Source organism: Peromyscus californicus, unplaced genomic scaffold (assembly GCF_007827085.1).
Source record: "Peromyscus californicus insignis strain IS unplaced genomic scaffold, ASM782708v3 Scaffold_5__1_contigs__length_169319896, whole genome shotgun sequence".
NCBI lineage: Eukaryota > Metazoa > Chordata > Mammalia > Rodentia > Cricetidae > Peromyscus > Peromyscus californicus.
In genome coordinates, this window is record NW_026294573.1 from 86,201,343 (window position 1) to 86,220,766 (window position 19,424).

General features: G+C 44.8%; 1 protein-coding gene across 1 annotated transcript; it reads left to right on the forward strand.

Annotated features, from left to right (window-relative positions):
- The first annotated feature begins 1,642 nt into the window (after nucleotides 1-1,642).
- Nucleotides 1,643-17,440, forward strand: Tex48 (testis expressed 48). Its single transcript, XM_052718168.1, has 3 exons — nucleotides 1,643-9,477; nucleotides 12,056-12,166; nucleotides 13,384-17,440. The coding sequence occupies exons 1-3, from the start codon at nucleotides 9,312-9,314 to the stop codon at nucleotides 13,485-13,487; spliced, it is 381 nt and encodes a 126-aa protein (XP_052574128.1). The 5' UTR covers nucleotides 1,643-9,311; the 3' UTR covers nucleotides 13,488-17,440.
- The last annotated feature ends 1,984 nt before the right edge of the window (nucleotides 17,441-19,424 follow it).

Here is a 19,424-nt window from a genome sequence, read left to right on the forward strand (position 1 = left end):
GTCAGTGTGTTCTAATGTCCCCCAGAGACCCGATGCTCACAGCTTCCTGGTGACAAGCCCGGGACCTCTTCTTTGACTCCTGCCCCCATCTAGAGGCGGGTCATAGTACTGCATGAAAGCCTGCACAGACTGTCCCCCTACTTCCCCTGGACACTAGTATCCTTTTACATACTGAAGCTTCACAGTATGCCAGAAGGCTGTGCTGGCCACTTCCATAACTCTCAGTCCTCACAAGCCCCTTTGCTGTAGACAGTATTTCCCATTCTACAGACCAAAAAGCTGAGGCTATAAGAAGCTATTTATTCTGTATTTTTCTGTTAAGGAGATCTTAAAGATTTACACCCCAAGGGGCTGGGGATGTAGCTCAGATGGTAGAATGCTTGCTCGGCCTGCATGAAGCCCTGGGTTCCATCCCAAGTACTACATAAACTAGCAGTGGTGGTACCCACCTGGAACCCCAGCACTTGGGTGGTAGAAGCAGGAGGATCAGAAATCCAAGGCCATTTCTAGCTATATAGAGTTCAAGGCCAGCCTGGGCTACGTAAGATCCTGCCTCAGAAAAAGAATTATTTTCCAAATAATGTTCTGGTAAGTGCATTGCTGGTCTCCATAAAATTCTGAAGAGGAGTAGACAGATACAACTCCCAGTCATCAAATTGTCCCGGAAAGACACGGAGAGTACAGCAGCCTGCAGCTAGAGTAACCTCCCTTCTAAGTTCCTGTTGCACAGGCAAAGACTGTGATCTCCAAGGTCTATTTCCAACTGAAAAGGACAAGGTCCCCAATGCAGTGTGCAGTTAACCGCTGTTTAAGAGAGAGGGAGTTGGAGTACTTGTACTTTCTTGTATGTGCATAAACTACTTTGGAGGAGCAATTCCTGTTCAACCTGAAAAACAGAAATGAGTTTGTTCCCAGTTAAGTGAAGAGCTGTGTTTGCACCACAGAGCAGAGCCTAAGGGCCAGCGCATGAGGGCCTGTGGAGGCACTAAGGCTACAGACTGCAGGGATTCCAGAGGCAAGGGGTGCTTGGGCATCTGGGACCTTCTACCTACTGTGAGGTGACACCAGTGTGCAACTCTTCACTCAGATTGGCCAGTGGCAGTTTCATCAATTGATGAGTCATGGTAATCTGTCACCATGTTCACAGGGAATGGGTCTGTGCCTAGGATTTGTGGGTGCCCCCTTCCCCTCTCTGTCTCACCTCCCCCAGCTCCCTCAATCATAGCTGTAAGAAGATCCTCCAAGCTTGTCCGATCTCCACCACTGTCAATGACTGTCCTTAGAAATAGTTTCATCTTTCCATTCACAAAGATCAGGTTTCCAGCCTGAGAATCAAGAGGCATTGTTCCTTCTCGGCTTTGTTTTAATCTCTTGCTGTACTACGTGTCGGACTAGAGGTACCTAGGAAGCATGTGACTCTAAACAAGCACATACTCAACGACAGGAAACAAACCATGATTTAAACATCTTAAGAGGAATCAGAAAACCTGTAAACACAGCAATCAGGAAGCTGAGGCAAGAGGTTGGAGAGTTCTAGGGCCAGACTGGGCTATATAAGCAGATTTTCTACAAAAAAAAAAAAAAAAAAAAAAAAAAGATGAGCTTTGTCTAAACATCTAAACACAGCCATCTACTTCCAAGACCAGGCTGCCTACTCCTTTAGCGGAGATCCAAGTCAACTTCACCTGTGAAGATACAATGTGAAGTGTTGTCAATGGTATAGGCACCCCAGTTGGTCAAATTAAAATCCAAAGGCATTCTATAATATAACCCGTAACCGCCAAGCTTTTAGGTTGACCAGTTGTACATCAGGGTGTAGGCTGCATGACTGTGTCAGTTACAGTGAAAAAAAATGAGTTAGATGGTCAAGGGCACTAGTCCTTCAGACTGGGTAAGAAGACACAACTCACTAGAGGTACTGGGGAGTCAGCCACTTGCAATCACCTAAGTATTTGTTACATAGAACAATTAGCCCCTCATGGCATTGAAAAGACTGGCGTTCAGCCTAAGAGCTTTTGTGCCTTGTCCACAAGTGAGCATTTCCACTACCCCTCCAGATTACACAAGACTATTAGTTTGGAGAGAGGTAGGAAAGCACTATGTGTCACAGTCTCCTCAGGGGAGTACTGCTGAGTGGGAGCGGAAAGCTACCACATCCTCTGACACAGTGCACTATCCCTTCCAGTAGACTTTTGCTGTTAATAAGTACCTTACCAACAGACTCCAGATTCTTATAGAGCAGGTGTTTTGATTTCAGGAGTCACTCATGTTATTAGGAAGACCATAGTGTCATTTCTAGGTAACATTCTAGGGCTCTTGGAAAACAAGCAGGTGTCTATGATGATGCTTCCTATTCTGATTGATTTTTTTCCTGCATTCCCTATGCCTTAGTCAGTGTTCTATTGCTGTGAAACACCATGACCACAACAACTTTTATAAAGGAAAGCATTTAATTGGGGCTGGCTTATATTTCGGGGGGTTTAGTCATTATCTTCATAATGAAAAGCATAGCGGCACACAGGCAGACATGGTGCTGCAGAGGTAGCTGAGAGTTCCACGTCTGGATCCACAGGCAGCAGGAAAAGAGTGACACTGGGCCTGGCTTGAGCATCTGAGACCTCAAAGCCCACCCCTAGGGGTGTAATTCCTCCAAAAGGCCACATCTACTCCAACAAGGCCACATCTCCTAAGAGTGCCACTCCCTAGTGACCAAGCATTCAAATCTATAAGCCTTTGAGGGCTCTTCCTATTCAAACTACCACATCCTACTTCAAACCTGAACTTTGTGTGTGTGTGTGTGTGTGTGTGTGTGTGTGTGTGTGTGTGTGTGTGTGTGTGAATGAATATATTTTATAAAAACCTCTTGGTCACCCCAGAATATTCCTCAAAAGTGCTTGGCATATTGACTCACTTTCATTTCATTTGTGACTCTGAGTCTTTGTCCTCAAGAGAGGCTTTCAAAAAGGTTTCTCAAGTCTTTTTTCCTTTTTAATTATACAAAAATTAGTTATTTAGATAGTCTGGTCTTTTTCACCCTGTTTTTAAGTACTTTTTCCCCATCATTTGATGGTCAAGCATTCGATAGATAGATCAGCACAGATATGAAATTCCAGAGCAGCGAATGGAATTAGCCTGAATTAGGTGCAATCACTTTCTACTGCTCTGAAATTTGAGAGGAGTCCAAATATTTGCACTCTTCCAACTCTTATCTGGGGTTTAATCCCACCTCACTGGATCCATCATCTGGCATGGAAGTTTTAGGGATTATTATGTGTTAAGGTTGAGCTATTATAGAAAAGAGGGCCCCTGAAGAGAGTAGGCAGCCACAGAGAGCTAGAAAAGAAAAGTGAGTGGGTGTGTAGGAACAGTTGTGTGGGGAAAGAGAGGTAAAGAAAGGGGACTTCAGGAGATTGGAGTGGGAGTGTGATCTTTCACTTTCCTCTTCCTTTGTTTTCCTTGCCAGAGAATGCTGTAAGGAAGCCCTGTGTGGAAGAATTGGGACTTGGAGTTTTCTTCTCTTGTGTTTAGTGTCCTTCTTGGAATCCCTTGTTTTTAGTATCCAAAGTTCATCATAGGCCAGTAGATGGCACATGGCTTTAGTTCCAGCACCTGGGAGGCAAAGGCAGGAGGATCTCTATGAGTTCAAGGTCAAGCCTGGTCTACATAGCAAGTTCCAAGCCAGCCAGGGCTACATAGTAAGACCTTGTCTCCAAAACAAGAAACAAAACCAAGTTCCTAATAATAGCCATGGTAATTCCACATCGTTTGGTGAAATTTTTGACATTTGCTAAGTAAACTTGAGAATACAGAGTGAGAGTGTGAGTATGAAGGAGCTGTGTTTTCAGAAAGAGGTGACAGGTCTAATGCAAAGGGACTATGACAAACAGGAAAGATTGCATTATGATCAGTTTAAAAGAATAATGACTAGTGCAGAGTCTTAAATAACTTAACCAAGTAGGATCTAAGAGAGACCACGTGATCTGAGACCCGGCAGTCACTCCAGGGCACAGGCTAAGGGAATTGACTTGGTTTGTGATTTAACAAGACGGTATGTGTGCTTACAAAGGTTTCAGAGATCCCACGACAACATGTCAACAATCTCCTTTAAGCAAACAAGGCCACCCCCACAGGGGGTGGGGGCTGGTCAGACCTTTGTGTTCACTGTCCTTAGAAAGCACTTCCTCCACAGGCCACATGTGCAAGGTACCAAGGAACAAAGCATCTGTATAGATGAGGCAAGTATCTGGAAAAGTGAAGAAAACTGAAAGTAAAACAATTGGCAGATGAGGCAGGTTAATGGCAAGGGTGTTTGCTAAATATCACATTTCCTAAACACAAGTGCTAACCATCTTACACACACTTCTATTGCTACGAGTCTTGGAAAACAAAGTCCAAGGGAGGGAGCCCAGTGAACTATACCAGAGCTCAGATCTTGCCAAAAATAACTCAGCAGGCAGCAGATCCAAAAAAGATTACTGGAAATGGGGTAAAGCTCATCACGAGGTTTCCCCCCCTGGTCCAAGGGTCCCACACCATAAAGACACGTGTCTGTCCTGCTGCATGTATCTCACCATGAGGAATCATGTGCAAAAAGTTAAAGATCAAATGGGAGAAGGGAAAGAAGGTCCGTGTTTGTTCAAATATTTGCAGACTACCAGGGTGTATACTGAGGACAGGGGCAATAAAGATGGGACGTGAAGAACCTGTCACCCCTGCCTCCATGTGAGTAGGGTATTTGTCCATCTTTATTTTGATCATTGCTGAACATCCAGCACCAAACAGTACCTGGCACATAGTAGGTTCTCAAAAAATAGATACTAAGTAGGAAAACACTCATGGGCTACTGTACACGTAGTTGACAACTAAACAGCCATTTCCAATCAGTGTTTTCAACATGTAGTTATGTAGCAACCAACCACAAGTTAAGCAATCACCATACAGTTAACAGACTGTGACATGAGCTACATGGCAGGTGGAATGCGGAAGTACTATTAAAGCTCATCCTAATGGTAAGAGGCAGCTTCCTGTCACTCCCAGGCTGAGTGATGAAATTTGATGAGCAGGGGCATGAGGTTGAGCCATCTCAGATTTCAGAGAACAGCGTGTGAATGGGATCCTTAAGCAGAAGTGTGAATAGGGGAACTGCCCATACAGCATCGATACTGGATAAAGGATGGTGAGCAGAAACCAGAGACACCCAGTCTGAAGAGATTAGCAGTAGAATCACAAACAGAATTGGACCGTGGGCCTGGAGAGGCCCTCTGAAGGCCTTAGCACAGGACTGATAGCATCAGAGTTGCACTTTGGCCATGTAACTCCAGCTTGAAGTAGGAGGAACAAGCCAAAGAGAAAGGTGGGGCAGGGGTCCAGGTAAGGGTGACAGTGGCTGTGGCTTTGGTGAAGGGAAATGGCAATAAATGATGGCAGACAGACTGGGAAATCAAAGTTCAAAAAGACTGACGGGTGTGGGGGATTGTAGGAGGCTGCCAGGTGTCTGGCTCTGGAGGCCACGTGAATGAGAGGACCATCGTGCAAAATGGGGAGCACGGACACTCAATAAATTTGATCCGCAGTGGATAAGGAGGGAAGATAGCTTCCACCTGTGAACAGGTGATGCTCCTGGAACAAAAATTACTACCCAATTTATTACTTCCTCTAGAGCTTACAACCCCAAGACAAAGAGGAACGGATGCTGGTTCGTTCATTCAGCAATCATTTACTGACTTTCCACATTATACTGTGTACTAACACTAAGAAAAGAACACTGAGCCAAGTCCATTATTCCTGTGATGGGGCCCACTGAAGGAAGGCAGCTGTAAACACAGTGAGTTGAGGACGAGTCAGAAAGTGGGAACAAGGATTAGAAGTGGAAGATATCCGGCAACAGTCGTTGTTAACATACATTGATTCATTACATTTTCACAGAGTAGGGAAACACTTTAAGACAATAAATCATGAATGTGAAATTGAAGAGTGTGGTTCTCACCGAAATTTTGAAACCTGCCAATTTGGAAGGAGGACTCCAATTTAAATGCAGCAATGTTCAGTAAGATTTAATAAGTCTTGGGACTGGAATTCATTTAATTGGGAAAAATGTAAGTCTTTCAGTACTTTGAGCAGTGAAATGAATACTTTTGGTAGAGGGAAAGACTTGATATAATAGGAAAAGTTTTTCTTTTTCTTTTGAAACTATAGGCTTTGATTCTCCTGTGACTTGATACTTCACAAGAGCTTAAAGGAAAGCAATATATGAACCTAAGTTAAGACAATAAAGGTATTTTTGTAACAATTTATTGATACATAATTTCTGTCCATGAAATGCAATCATTTCATTTATAAAATTCAATGTTTTCAGTATATTTATACCTCCCTATCATAATCATAATTTTATAATCATAGTTATTCTCAAAATAAATTCCATCCTTTTCATCCATCATGTAATCCTTCTTCCACTGCTCAGTCTTGGGGAGACATCAAGCTATGTTTTCTCTACAGATTTGCCTATTCTGGACATTTCAAATAAATAGCTCCTTTCTATATTAAAAAAAAAAAGAAGTGGAAGATACAATTTTCATTGTGGTGGATAAAGGGATGTGTTACTGGAAAAGGTAACATTCAAACAAAAACTTGAAAGACAATACATTTCCAAGAACACCCTTCCAGTCAGGGGGCAATGTAAGCACAAAGTCCTGAGCTGGGAGCTTGGTGGGTTTTTAATCGACAAAGTAGCCAATATGCCTTGAATGAAATTAGTTGAGAAATCACCTGCGTTGACGGCAGAGAGCTTTTTGAGGTGGTTGAGCATGGAGCAGCAGGGAAATGTGACAGTTTGATTAAGACCCAGCTAAGAACTTTGGATTTTCTTCTGAGAAACATAAGAAACCACTAAAGACTTGTTAGGGGGAGAAATTAAGGGGGAAAAGAAACTTTTACATAAGGCTCCCACACAAGACGTTTTTATTGTTTCCTGTTCAGCCCTTTTTTAGAAATGTATTTCCAACCCAATCATGTCCTTACAAACTTTCAGCATTTTGTTATAGTCTTAGTTTTCTGAACCCAAATTGTGACCTTGTTTATTTGTCAATGCATTTATTTTACACCATAAGTATTGAAAGACATGCGCAGAGATGCTCTGGGGCTCTCACTTCAGCATTTCATGATGTTTCTCCATTGTCTTCCAGTTCCAACTGTTTCTGATGCAAAATAGGTTGGTCATTCTCTTCTTTCCCCCTCATATGCAAGTGAACCTTTGGATTATTATTATTCTGATTGCTTTTGAAGTTTAAAGGGTTTTTTTTTTCATTTCTTCCTTTCATTTTTGGCTATTAGACTTTTATGTGCTGAGGAGTAACTTTACATTTTTATGTTTGGTGAACTCTGAGTACTTAGGACAGTGCTCTTCAACTTGGAGGAGGGGGAGTCTGTCATTCACGTTTCAAATGCTTCCACTGCGGGCCTCCCGCCTCCTGCCCTGAGTGCCTCAGCTGAGCGGCTGTTCTCACTCTTTAAAACGGTTTCCGCATTCTCTACTTTTGAGTGTGCAACTTCTGTTTGTCCTTTTTATTCCGTCAGATTCACTGTATCTTCTGCTGTTAAGTTTGTTGTTGACCATTTTCTCTACATTTTTCTTTCAGATACTGGTGTTTTGTTTTGTTTTGTTTTGGTTGTTTTGTTTTGTTTTTGCGTGTGTGTGTGTACAGATCAGAGGACAGCTGTGGGAGTTGGTTCTCTTCTTCCGTGTGGGTCCTGAGGATTGAACTCAGACTGTCAGTCTTGAAAACAAGTGCCTTCACCCACTGATTCATCTCTTGGGCCTCAATTGGTATTTTTTATAACTAGAATGTCTACTATTCCAGGATTGCCATTTCTTTCTTCAACACCATATTTCTTCATCTATTATGTCCATTCCTTTCTACCACTAGAAATATTGAGCAAAAGTGTGGTAAAACACATATTAACATGGGAATCCTAGATTTTGCATTAATCATTAATGGTAAAAGAAACAGGGAGACAAGTTAGGAGGCTATTGAAAAAATTCATACAAAAGATGTTAGTAGTTAGGACCAATGTAGCACCTCACGCGGTGAATTGTGATGACAGATACCTAATCAATACTATGGTAACAATTCCTTAAAAGGAGGTTTTGACTCAAAAAGTGAATGGGACATACCTAAAGGTTTTTAAAAATTGACATATAAAAGGAGGTTGGGACTAAAACAAGACTTTATACTCTTGTACCATTGGCACAGGGAAGATTTTTGGAGGGATCACCCAGATTAACTTCCTCTTACCATTGAGGTGCTTATCCAAAGTCATATGGTAAATGTCCACACCATGAATTAAACCTACATGGCTATACACTTCCTTACCATGTTCCTGTGGGACCAGAGCGTTGGGAAAACTTAGAGGCAACAAGCCTGGAGGGGAATCCAGAGGAATGAATGACCACTGGCTCAGCGCTTACTGCATGCCACACCACGGAGTCATCCTGCATGTATTCAGCACTTTGCTTCTGTAAAATAGGCACCACCGTTCCATTTCCTCACAGGAAAGAGTGAGGCTCTAGAAGACAAAAAAAAAAAAAAAAAAAAAAAAAAAAAAAAACACCACCAAGAACATGTCCCTAGAAATGGGGCAGAGCCATCTGAAACCTGATCACCAGTGGCCTCCTGCTGCAGGAGCTAGGATTCTGCTGCAGCAGGTCCTGGCTAGAGTGCAGACACAGAGGAAGGACTAGCCCTTTTCAGTTGTGGTCTTATGTTCGTCTAGGAAACAGCCCTGCCTGGTGAACACAAATTCAGCACCAACGGTTCCACTGCAGACAAAGCTGGCAGAGTAAAGTCTTCAACTCCTCACTATGGGTAAGGAAAGTTTGTATAGAACAGGAAAGAAAGGTCCTTCCCAGAGGGCTTCCAGGTGGGGAGACGCTCACTCGGTAAAGTACTTGCCATGAAAGCATTAGGACCTGAGTCTGGACCCCAGCATCCACATGGAGCATGGCAAGGAGTGCCCTAACCCCAACACTGGGGATGCAAAGATAGAAAGATCCCTGGGAGTTGCTAGCTAGCCATTCTGTCCAACTTGGCAAGTTCCAGGTCCACTGAGAGACCCTATCTCAAAAAATGAGGTGGGGAATAGTTGACACAGATATTGCCCTCTGGCCTCCACATATTCACACACACACACACACACACACACACACACACACACACACACACACACACATACACACACACACACACGGCAGCTTAGAAAGAACCACCATGGACTTCCTGAACACAAGGAGTCACAATTTCTAACAAATACATGAAATGCAGATCCAAGGATCCATAGTCCCCATTCTTTTACCTCCTACAGCAACACACCAAAACCTGGCCTCAAAGATATTCTGTTTATGCTGCCGGGATTGTGAGGAAGCTGTCATTGAGAGCTCCACGGATCCTAGACAAACCGAAGGGAGCCAGCCACCAACCTACAGTAGGTTTCAGACAACAACCCCTAAGTCTCAGCTTGTATCACCTTCCTCCTAAAATGACCCCCGATTTCCTTCATCATTATTTTACCTTTATTTTTTGAGGTTATAATATAATTACATCATTTTCACCTTCCCTTTTTTCTCTCCAAACCCTCCTTGCTCTCTTTCATATTCATGGCCTCTTTTTTTTCATTAATTGTTACATGCATATAAGTATATACATATATATTTCTAAATACTTAAGTACAACCTGCTCCATCTGTATAATGTTACTTGTATGTTTTCGGGGCTGATAAGTTGATATTGAATAACTGATTGGTGTGAGCTGTTCCCTAAGGAAGACTATATCCCTTCGTTGCCTGTAGTTCTCTGTGTAGGATTGAGTCTGTGCACTTTCTCCTATCCACCTGGACATGTCTATCCATGTCTTCCTTGTTCGGTTCATGTTTGGGCAGTCATGTTGGAGAGACTTTATGGGTGTAGCTTCTGACTTTATCAGGAGACACAAATCACACAGCCAACTCCCTCTTACAATCTTTTCACCCCCTCTTCCACGATGTCCCCTGAGCCTTGGGTTGGGGAGTGGTTTTGTAGATATACCTTTCATCTTTTGATTGAAAAAAAAATTCCAAGCTATAATGAGGTGGCAGATAGGTGGCTAAGCCCCCAAAGAGCCAGTGAGCTCGAGCTTGCACGTTAAAGTGTAGACTGAGGTCTTGCAGCACTGACATCACCAGAGAGCTTCTTGGAATGCATGTTCAGGGCTGAGGCTGTAACTCCATCGATAAGAGAGCCTGCTTAACAAGCCTTCAACCTTAGATCCCATCCTAGCCCCACATTTAAAGCAGAGTATGCTGGCACACACCTGTACTCCCAGAACATGGGAGGTGAAATCAGGAAGATGAGCGTCTCATGGTCATCCCTACTACTTACTGAGCTGGAGGTCAGCTCAGGATATATGAGACTCTGTCTCAAAACCAAAAAGAGCATCTTCAGACCCTGTGACAGGCCTATGAAGTCAGAAACTGTATTTTAGTGTGTTCTCCAGGCAAATCTGGATGTACTTTGTAATCTGAGGAACAAGGTTGAAGATTATAAGATGATAGTTAAGCCCCCTGCCCTCAGATCGGATGTGCCCCTCTGAGTCTCAGTCTACCACAGAGGTTGGGCAAGTCACTTAATCTGTCTGTGCCTCTGCTAGCCTCCGCTAGCCTATTCTGTAAAATGGGAGTATTAATAAATACACTTGGGGAGTCATGGGTATGTGAAATAAAACAATATGCTTAAGTGCCTAGAACAAAAGAGGTGGAGAAGAAACGGAGATGGGGGAGTTCAGGAAGACTTGGGCAAGGCCTTCTGTTAAGAAGCTTTGGAGTTCCAATGGTCAAAGTCCAGGCCACATCACCATTCCTTCTCATCTTCATCCTCAGAAATATGAGACCTCCTTGGTTCTGTATCAGGGAACGAGGCAGAAACAGAGAAGGCATCCCAGCCTCCAGTTTGTATCACAGCCTTCTTGATGGCCCAGGACAGAAAAGTCAGGGTCAAAAACAGCAATTTCAGAGAAAGAAAAAAAGAGCAATATTATCAAGATCAGGCAAAGCTAAGACTCACAGAGACATAGCAAGACAGAGAGCTGGTGGAAATCTGCCCAGTGGGACTGGACAAAGGGCAGGAAAATATCCTCACAGCAGGACACACAGAAACCTAGCAGGACATCCATAAACCCATGAGAGATTTTGAAGGGTTTCTGAAAGTAGTTTCACAATAAAAGTGAACAAAATCTTAAGAACACAAATTCCCTTTCCCCAGATGATAAGGTGAAGTGTAATCTCCAGTTCACCAGCACGTGTGCAGCACCGTTCAGCTCTAGGTGGGTCCCCCACCCTGCCACAGTGTACTTGTGACAAGCATTTCTCAATTTACACTGTAGCTCAAAGGTGAACACTATTATCCAAAACAGACGTACCATATTGCAGGTATGGGTAGAGGAGACGATGTCACACATCCAGTGACAAAGCTGTCACACCTGCTCCAGAGAACTTAGCCTGTCTCTGAAGTTTTTTGTCACCATTCTAGAAGTACATAAAGGTTTAAATATAATCCATGCCTTTCTTTGCAGTAGTAAAATTAGAAAAAGTCTAAACACACAATAGTCTATTGGTTAAATAAACCTTGAATTATCCATGAAAGAGAATACCATACAACTACTACTTTTTCATGTAGTGACATGGGGAAAAAATGTTTATACTGTATATGAAGAAAATGAACCACATACATAGGACACACAATCTGATGAACTATGTTAAAAAAAATGCTTAGGGAAAGATAGTATCTGGGAGGAGAGGAGTTAGATCATTTTTCCTTTTCATAATGGATATGCATTTCATTTAAAAATAGGAAAATGTTGATGCTTTGAAAAAATACATATTTTTAAATTTAGCACCTGCTTAAAGAGGAATATGTTCAGATTTTCCCATTTCATCATTCACCTACATGCTGCTTCTGTTGGCTTAATGCCCTCACTTCTGTGATTGGTCAAGCCTTCCCACAGGACCCCCATGGAATTCTCGTTGTCAGGTTCGCAGTCCCAGAAGAATGAGTTAAACAAACAAAATCCCAAGCACACTAATGCACAGTCCTTCTTTGGTCAAGAAAAGAGATACTCTTCCAGCAGCAGTGATTTTGAAGGTGAGTCCCAGAGTGAGGTCCTGACACTGGCCTCTGGGAAGGGGGGCTCTGTCCTGATGGCCAGGTCCTATGGGTATGTGAACTAGCTGTGTTCACACTCCAGAGGATGCTGTGGACACTACAATGCCTGAGTCCAACTCCATCATTTTCCAAGTTAGGCATTGCATACGAAGGAGTGGGTCTGGGATGAAAGGATGTTCCACATCCACACGCACTCCTCTGGGCACCATAGTGTGGTCTTGAGTGTGCATTTTGTGTGACTCTGTTTAATCTCTATTTTGGAAGCTACACACTGAGTTCCAGAGTGTCAGGTCCACATAGGTTCCAGAGTGGCAGGCCCACATTGGTTCCAGAGTGGCAGGTCCACATTGGTTCCAGAGTGGCAGGTCCACATTGGTTCCAGAGTGGCAGGTCCACATTGGTTCCAGAGGGGCAGGCCCACATTGGTTCCAGAGGGGCAGGCCCACATTGGTTCCAGAGGGGCAGGCCCACATTGGTTCCACACTGGTAGGTCCACATTGGGTTTGTTTTCTGATGTTCCCCCAAATCCAGCCAGGTACCTGTCAAATGAGCACTATCTGAAAATGCTAATGGGCTCAGTTGGGGTGACATGTCTGTGGGTCAAAGAAGAACAAATGTCCAACCTAGTTCAGTAGCACAAACCATGAAGAAGAAAGGCAGCCATGCTGAAGGAAATTTATCCTGTGCCCAGATGGCCTCACCTAGCCCCTTGTCCCCTAGGGGCCATTGATAGCTAAGAATCACTCACACTTCCCCACTGCAGAACCCACCTGTCAGTCAAGCCCTTGTTGCAAAGCCCATCGAAGGGTACATTTTCCTGCATCAGCCTACCTGTTCTACTTGAACCAACAGTGAGGAGCTGAGGGCCACACTGGCTCGCCCACCCCTCCCTTTCTAATATTTCACGCCAAAGTAGGCTGAAATCTGCACAGGGGAAGGGACTTTCAGCAGCCTACCAGGAAACACCACGATGTCTAAGCCAGGACGAGCCCGAGTTTCCTGGTTCCTATGTGCAAGACATTGTTGTCAGCGATTCCACCACCGCAGAACACCACCAGGCCTCCTAACTCAGCCGGGGTTTGCCTGGGCTCCCAAGGAACTCCTGGAATCTGGGAACCCATCCCAGAGGAATCCAGCCACAGCAGTCCATCCGAGTCTAGCTCAAAGGCCTTCACAGCATGCTTTCCTTCTTTCAGAGCTGACCGCATACAACATCCAAACAGGATACCCTAAAAAAAATCTAAACCGCTACTACCAGGAGCACTGGTCCTTCCAGCCGTGCCTCATGGGGAGACCCTGAGGGTTCTAGTGGCGGTGTCACACAGGCTCTGAGCTGTGCGGCTGCTGGAGGGTCTCCAGGAGGGTGAAGAGAGTGGTGGACAGGAGTCATGAAGACCGATTCAGAAACTCCACCGCAGGAAGGAAGAGGTCCGAGCCATCCTGTGCCACCAGCATGAGTCACTCCAGCCCCTGACGCAGCCAGGGAGGGAGGCTGCCCGCAATTAAAGTCCTTGGTCGCATCAGAGGACGTGTCCCTCCTTTTTGTCCCTCCCCCATGCCTCATAAATAGCTTATCAGTTCTTAGACTGTCACTTCTAAATAACCTATGAAAAAACTTAACGTTGTGAATAGCTTTTGAAATGATTTCAAATTTACAGAAAAGTTGTCTCAATATAAAAAAAAAGGAAAAGAAAAACTAGTTCAGATTCACCAGTGGTTTGCACATTTCTCCTGTTCATCTTACCAATTTTCCTTTGTTTTTCCTGAATGACCTGAGAGTGAGCATCCTGCCCCCTTCCCTAAATCCTTCATAGAGCAATTCTTATAGACAAAGGACATCCTCCTTTAACTCTGCCAGGTACCAAAAAGTAAAGCATCTCATACTAAGACAATCCTATTTAAATTCCATCAATTGTCCCAAAATGCCTCAGCACTTTTTCACCCAAGGCCATGGATTCCACGCAGTCACCGTGGGTTTCACACATTTCAAGTGTTCAGTTTAGAATTATCTGGTATTTCCATTGGATCAGAGTCGAGCTTCCCATTTAAGGCAGGAATGGCCTAGGAGGAACATGGTGCCCTCCCTAACGGGTGATATCAGGAGGTACAGAGCACACAGGGTCCCATATGAGTGGAAATTTAGATTGCTTGCTGAAGGGATTTCATGTGGACGTCAGCGATGGGTCACTTGCCCAGCATGTAGAAGGTCCAGATTTGATCCCTAATACCACAGAAATAAAAACAAAAGTCACTTGTTTGATTTAGTTCCTTGTCAAGTCTTCCCACTTTATTGGTTTGTTTTTTGTTTTGTTTTGTTTGTTTGTTGGGTTTGTTTTTTTTTGTTTTGTTTTGTTTTGGGTTTGGGTTTTTCGAGACAGGGTTTCTCCGTGTAGCTTTGTGCCTTTCCTAGAACTCACTCTGTAGCCCAGGCTGGCCTCGAACTCACAGAGATCCACCTGACTCTGCCTCCCAGTGCTGGGATTAAAGGCGTGCACCACCACCGCCCGGCTGGTTTGTAATTTTTTTACAAAAGATTATTAGTTTGGCTTTGTTACTTTTGTTCTCTAGTGCAATTTCTGGGTTTAATGATAGGCAATCTTTATTACCTTAGTAGTAGTTGTCTTTTGATTTGCATTATATTCCATTATGTATTATTGAGATGGGGCAGGCCAGGGCATACAAGTAGAGGTCCGAGTGAGTACAGCTTACAGGAATCGGTTCTATCCTTCCACGATGTGAGGTCCAGGGATTAAACTCAGGTCGTCAGACTTGGTAGCAATTACCTTTACCTACTGAGCCATCTCAATAGTCACACGCTTTTCCTTGATTGTTGAATTGGGAATTTATTTCCTTCTTTTCATTTCCTGATACAAGTGTGTAAAGTGTGTGGTAGGCAGAATGGCCTTTCCTCCATTTCCTAGAACCTGGGAGCACATTACCCCACACTGCAGATTAAACAGGCAAGAGTGCTAATGTGTGGCCTTCGGGTGGAGACAACCCCGGTTACCCGATGGGCCTACTCCTGTCCATGTAGACAGTCTCCCATCCAGCTCTGAACTCGCTCCTGACACAGCACAGAGGCCAGGAGAGAACAGGAGAAATGGTCGTGGCAGGCATAAAAAAGAACTTAACTAGATCAAGAGATCAGACAGTGCCTAGTCCGCTAAAACATTCAGCCTCGGACTCTGTGCCTCAGTTTCTTAATCCGTAATGTGAGTACAGCAATAGTGTCTACCTGGAGCACAAGGCAACACTGAGCCTGAATTCCATTCCCTTCCCTACCATATCTTCTTGAGTGCATTATGCTTTGACTGGTTCAGTTAGACTAACATCTTTGGGTCACAGAAAGAAAGATGTCCAACCTAGGACAGTGGCACAAACCATGAAGATGAAAGGTAGCCTTGTTGAGGAGTGTCCAGGTGGCCTCACACAGGAAACTGAGCAGGTGGGGCCAGTGGCAGGGGCCTACACCTGCAGTTACACAGTATGTCTAGCTCTCTCAGAAGAAGAACACATCCTAGCTAGGCTACTAATCCACAGACAGGAGATACCCTTTCTAACAACCTAATACATGGTAGACCGTGGGACACACCACTGCAGAGGAGGTCAGCACCCAGGCTCCCTCCTCCCAGAACTGTGGTCCTGTCCAGAACCCCTGTCACCAGCCTTTCCCAGTTCTCAACTCTGTGACATCACAGTCTCCTATCCACTTGGCCAGTAGCAAGTGAGGGAGAGTTAAAGGTGAGACCTAAGAGTGGGAGGGGGAACATCTCTGCACTAAAAGGATGACAGTGCCCCCACACTCCTGAACATAAACTTAATTGCTACCACCAGTAGATGCTACCCCTCCTTGGCCTCCACCAACTGTTTCTCCTTCTGGCTCCTGGCTCACCCCACATGTACTGGATAACCCCAAAGGACTCCCTCAACTCTAGAAACCTGCTGGCTTGATCTCAGAACCTTGTTTCATCTGGCCACTGTGGTGTGGGGTCTCTAGAGACCTCAGGCTCACAGTCTGTTGAAGACAAAACCAAAGTTCTCCTCTTTGGCTCCTACATTCATCTAAGGGGGTGGGGCGCACAGGTAGTGAAAAAAAAAAACCCAGCCTACATGTCCCCTGTGTCACCATATTTTGGTGACATAAGCACTTACTGTATGCAAGATGCCTTCCTAAGCCCTTAGACCTTCATGCCACACAATCTTCACAACATTGGACAGGTTTTATCACACCATTGTACAGAGAGAGAAGCTGAGCTTCAAGAGGAGAAAACTTGCTTTGGGTCACACTTCAAGGTGTTATAGAAAATAAGACACACACACTCCAACATCCACTTAAGTAAAAAGGGTGTGTGCTTAACCAAAATGTCACTCTGTCCATCTTCAGGTGAAGCCTTGATATTTAAGTGCCCCTCCATCAGCTCTCAGAGTACCGGATGCTCCTGAACATGTCGTCCTGGAACAGCCTGCAGGGTGAGGCAGTAGACAGCAGGGACTCTGGCTTCCCACAACACCACACTAACGGTGCTAAGGTAGAGCTCCACGGTAGAATTTTTGCCTAACATGGGCAAGACTCAGGCTCCATCCCCAGTGATGGAAAAGAAAAGGAAAGAAAATCAATGGAGTCCACGCTGTTCCTTTGGGCTGTGACACGGGGACAAGTCACATTTCTGAGACCCAGCACCCTCTAACAAAGCGGGACACCATCCTGTGTCATATATACAGACAAGACGAAAGAAAAAGAAGAAGTCTCAGAAGCCAAAAGACCTGCTGCAGATAATCAATGAACATCAGCATGCCTCACACTGAGGCTGGTCCTCTTCCCATGAACTTGTATAACCAAGTCCCAAATGAAGCTGTTTCACAACTAGGGAGAAAAAACCCACTGGCGGAAAGGAGACTGGGGAGGACTGTGTGACTCAACAGTCAGAGGAGCTCTAGGCATCAATTTTGCCAACACAGAGGACACAGAGTGGACACCTACTCTGCCTGAGTTATGGTGTGACCAGAGACCCAAAGGTGATGGTGACCCATCCTGTCTCTGAGAACAAAAATGTTGCTTCTGTTCAGAATCCTCAGGATTTCACACAGGACTTTACACCAGGAAATCCTCCATAAATACTTGTCCCCAGGTATCCATAGAGAACTAGTCCCAAAACAGCCTTGGATACCAAACCACATGCGCATCCAAGTCCCTGAATAGGACATAGTATTTGAATCTAACCTACAGGGAGGAGAGAGAGAGAGAGAGAGAGAGAGAGAGAGAGAGAGAGAGAGAGAGAGAGAGAGGAGAGAGAGAAGAGAAAGAGGGAGAGGGAGGGGGAGGGGGAGGGAGAGGGAGAGATACACCCTATCTTTTTTTTTTTTTTTTTTTAAAGATTTATCTATTTATTATGTATACAGTATTCTGCCTGCATGTGTCCCTGCAGGCCAGATGAGGGCACCAGATCTCACCACAGAAGGTTGTGAGCCACCATGTGGTTGCTGGGAACCGAACTCAGGACCTCTGGAAGAGCAGTCGGTGCTCCTAACCACTGAGCCATCTCTCCAGCCCCACCCTATCTTTTAAACCATTTCAGGTTACTTATAATGCCTAGCGCTACAGGAACACTTGTTACGTTCTGTAGCTCAGGAAATGATAAAAGTCTGTATATGCTTAGCAGAGATGCACATTTTTCAGAACTTTTTCATCCATAGCTGATTGAATCCATGGATTCCGAACCCACAGTGTTAAATATATATGCTGGACCATTTTTTAAAACTGTCTATTTCAGCTGGGCATGTGTCATACATGCATCTGTAGTCACAGCAGCGGGGCGGACGGAGCCAGAGGATGAAGAGTTTGAAACCAGCTTAGGCCACATAGCCAGAACCCTTACTAATTACACAAATAAATCCCAGATTTCTTTCACAGGCAAATAACCATTCAGCCAATACTGCTGGGCACCTACTAGAGATTAGGCAGACACTGTTCCGGTGACAGGTAAAGGCCACAATTCAGGAAAGCCAAAAGCAGAGGGACTACAAAGGGGAACCTGATTCATCCCAGGACAAGGACAGCTTCCTGAGGAGGTGACAGTAAGGAGTGAGAAAGGAATGCAGGGCAGAGGGAGGGAGGGAGGAACAGCAGGTGAACAGCACAGAGGAATCCTGGAAAGAGCAGGCTGGGCCCCAACCGGGGAGTTCCCATGCTGTATAGCAGGGAGTGAGCCAAGAGAAAGCACAGGGTGACAGGTGGCATCTACAGGGCCAGAGCCTAAAGCCAATGCAGCTGGACAGGGAGCCCTTGTGAGCTCACAAAACAGTGATGGAGTTTACCATGGAGCAGATCTTCTGGCTGCAAGTAAGCCAAAGTGACCATCTGTGGTCATGAACCAGAGGCAAACAGGGTAACAGGAAGGGCAATAGGCATGGGGTAGCAGATGAAAGATATGTACAGATTGGAATCAAAAGGCTTTGAAGAATAATTCACTGTGAGGAGGGCAATGGGGCGAGGGAGGTTCTCCATTCCTGTCTCTAGATATAACATAAATAGGACTTGCCCCCAGAGAGGGACCAATGGAAGAAGAGAAGCAGATGGGTTACCACGGAGCCCACCAATAGATGGTCAATGTACCCCCCACAAGTCATCCACAAAAACTATCAATCAGCTTGGCAGATAGATAAGACAGTGTCTTCTTAGTTGTGGCATTCTTGAATTAAGAATGATTCCTGCTGCTTCTTGCTGACATCGCCTACTGATGCATAGGACCAGGGCAGGATAAATCCAGGTTCATTCACCCATTCCCCCGCAAAGTCCATGAAATATGTCTCTACACTCAGAACAACACAAGAGACAAAGACCCCTTCACAGAGGGTCTGAGCACATACAAATGACTCAATTCTAGGCAGAGTTCGAATATAGCAAGGCATGGGAAGTGAAACAGGAGTGTGGAGAGTCGTAAAAGTAAGGTGAATGGGCCAGACAAGGTCAGCCAAGGCAACCTGTAAGCAAAGGCTTGAAGCGCGAAGGAGGGGGTGGGGAGCACTACCCGGCAGACTTCTAGGAAAAAGCACTGCTGGCAGAAGATGAGAAAATGAAGAGCAGCAGGCATGCTTGGCTGCTGGAACCGAGAGAAGAGGAACGAGGAGGAGACAGTGCTGGTCAGGACTAAGGCAAGGTGAAGGCGCTTTCACACTCCTCTTATCCTGCAGGGCAAAGGAGGCTATTCTACTTCGCTTTTCTGTTGCTATGATAAAC

Bases quoted from the DNA above. Each gene is read 5' to 3' on its own strand.
- Tex48 (XM_052718168.1), top strand. From the start codon at position 9,312: ATGCAGATCCAAGGATCCATAGTCCCCATTCTTTTACCTCCTACAGCA. The intron at 9,478-12,055 runs GTAGGTTTCAGA...TCTCGTTGTCAG, and splicing joins GAGCCAGCCACCAACCTACA to GTTCGCAGTCCCAGAAGAAT. The intron at 12,167-13,383 runs GTGAGTCCCAGA...TCCTTCTTTCAG, and splicing joins CAGCAGCAGTGATTTTGAAG to AGCTGACCGCATACAACATC.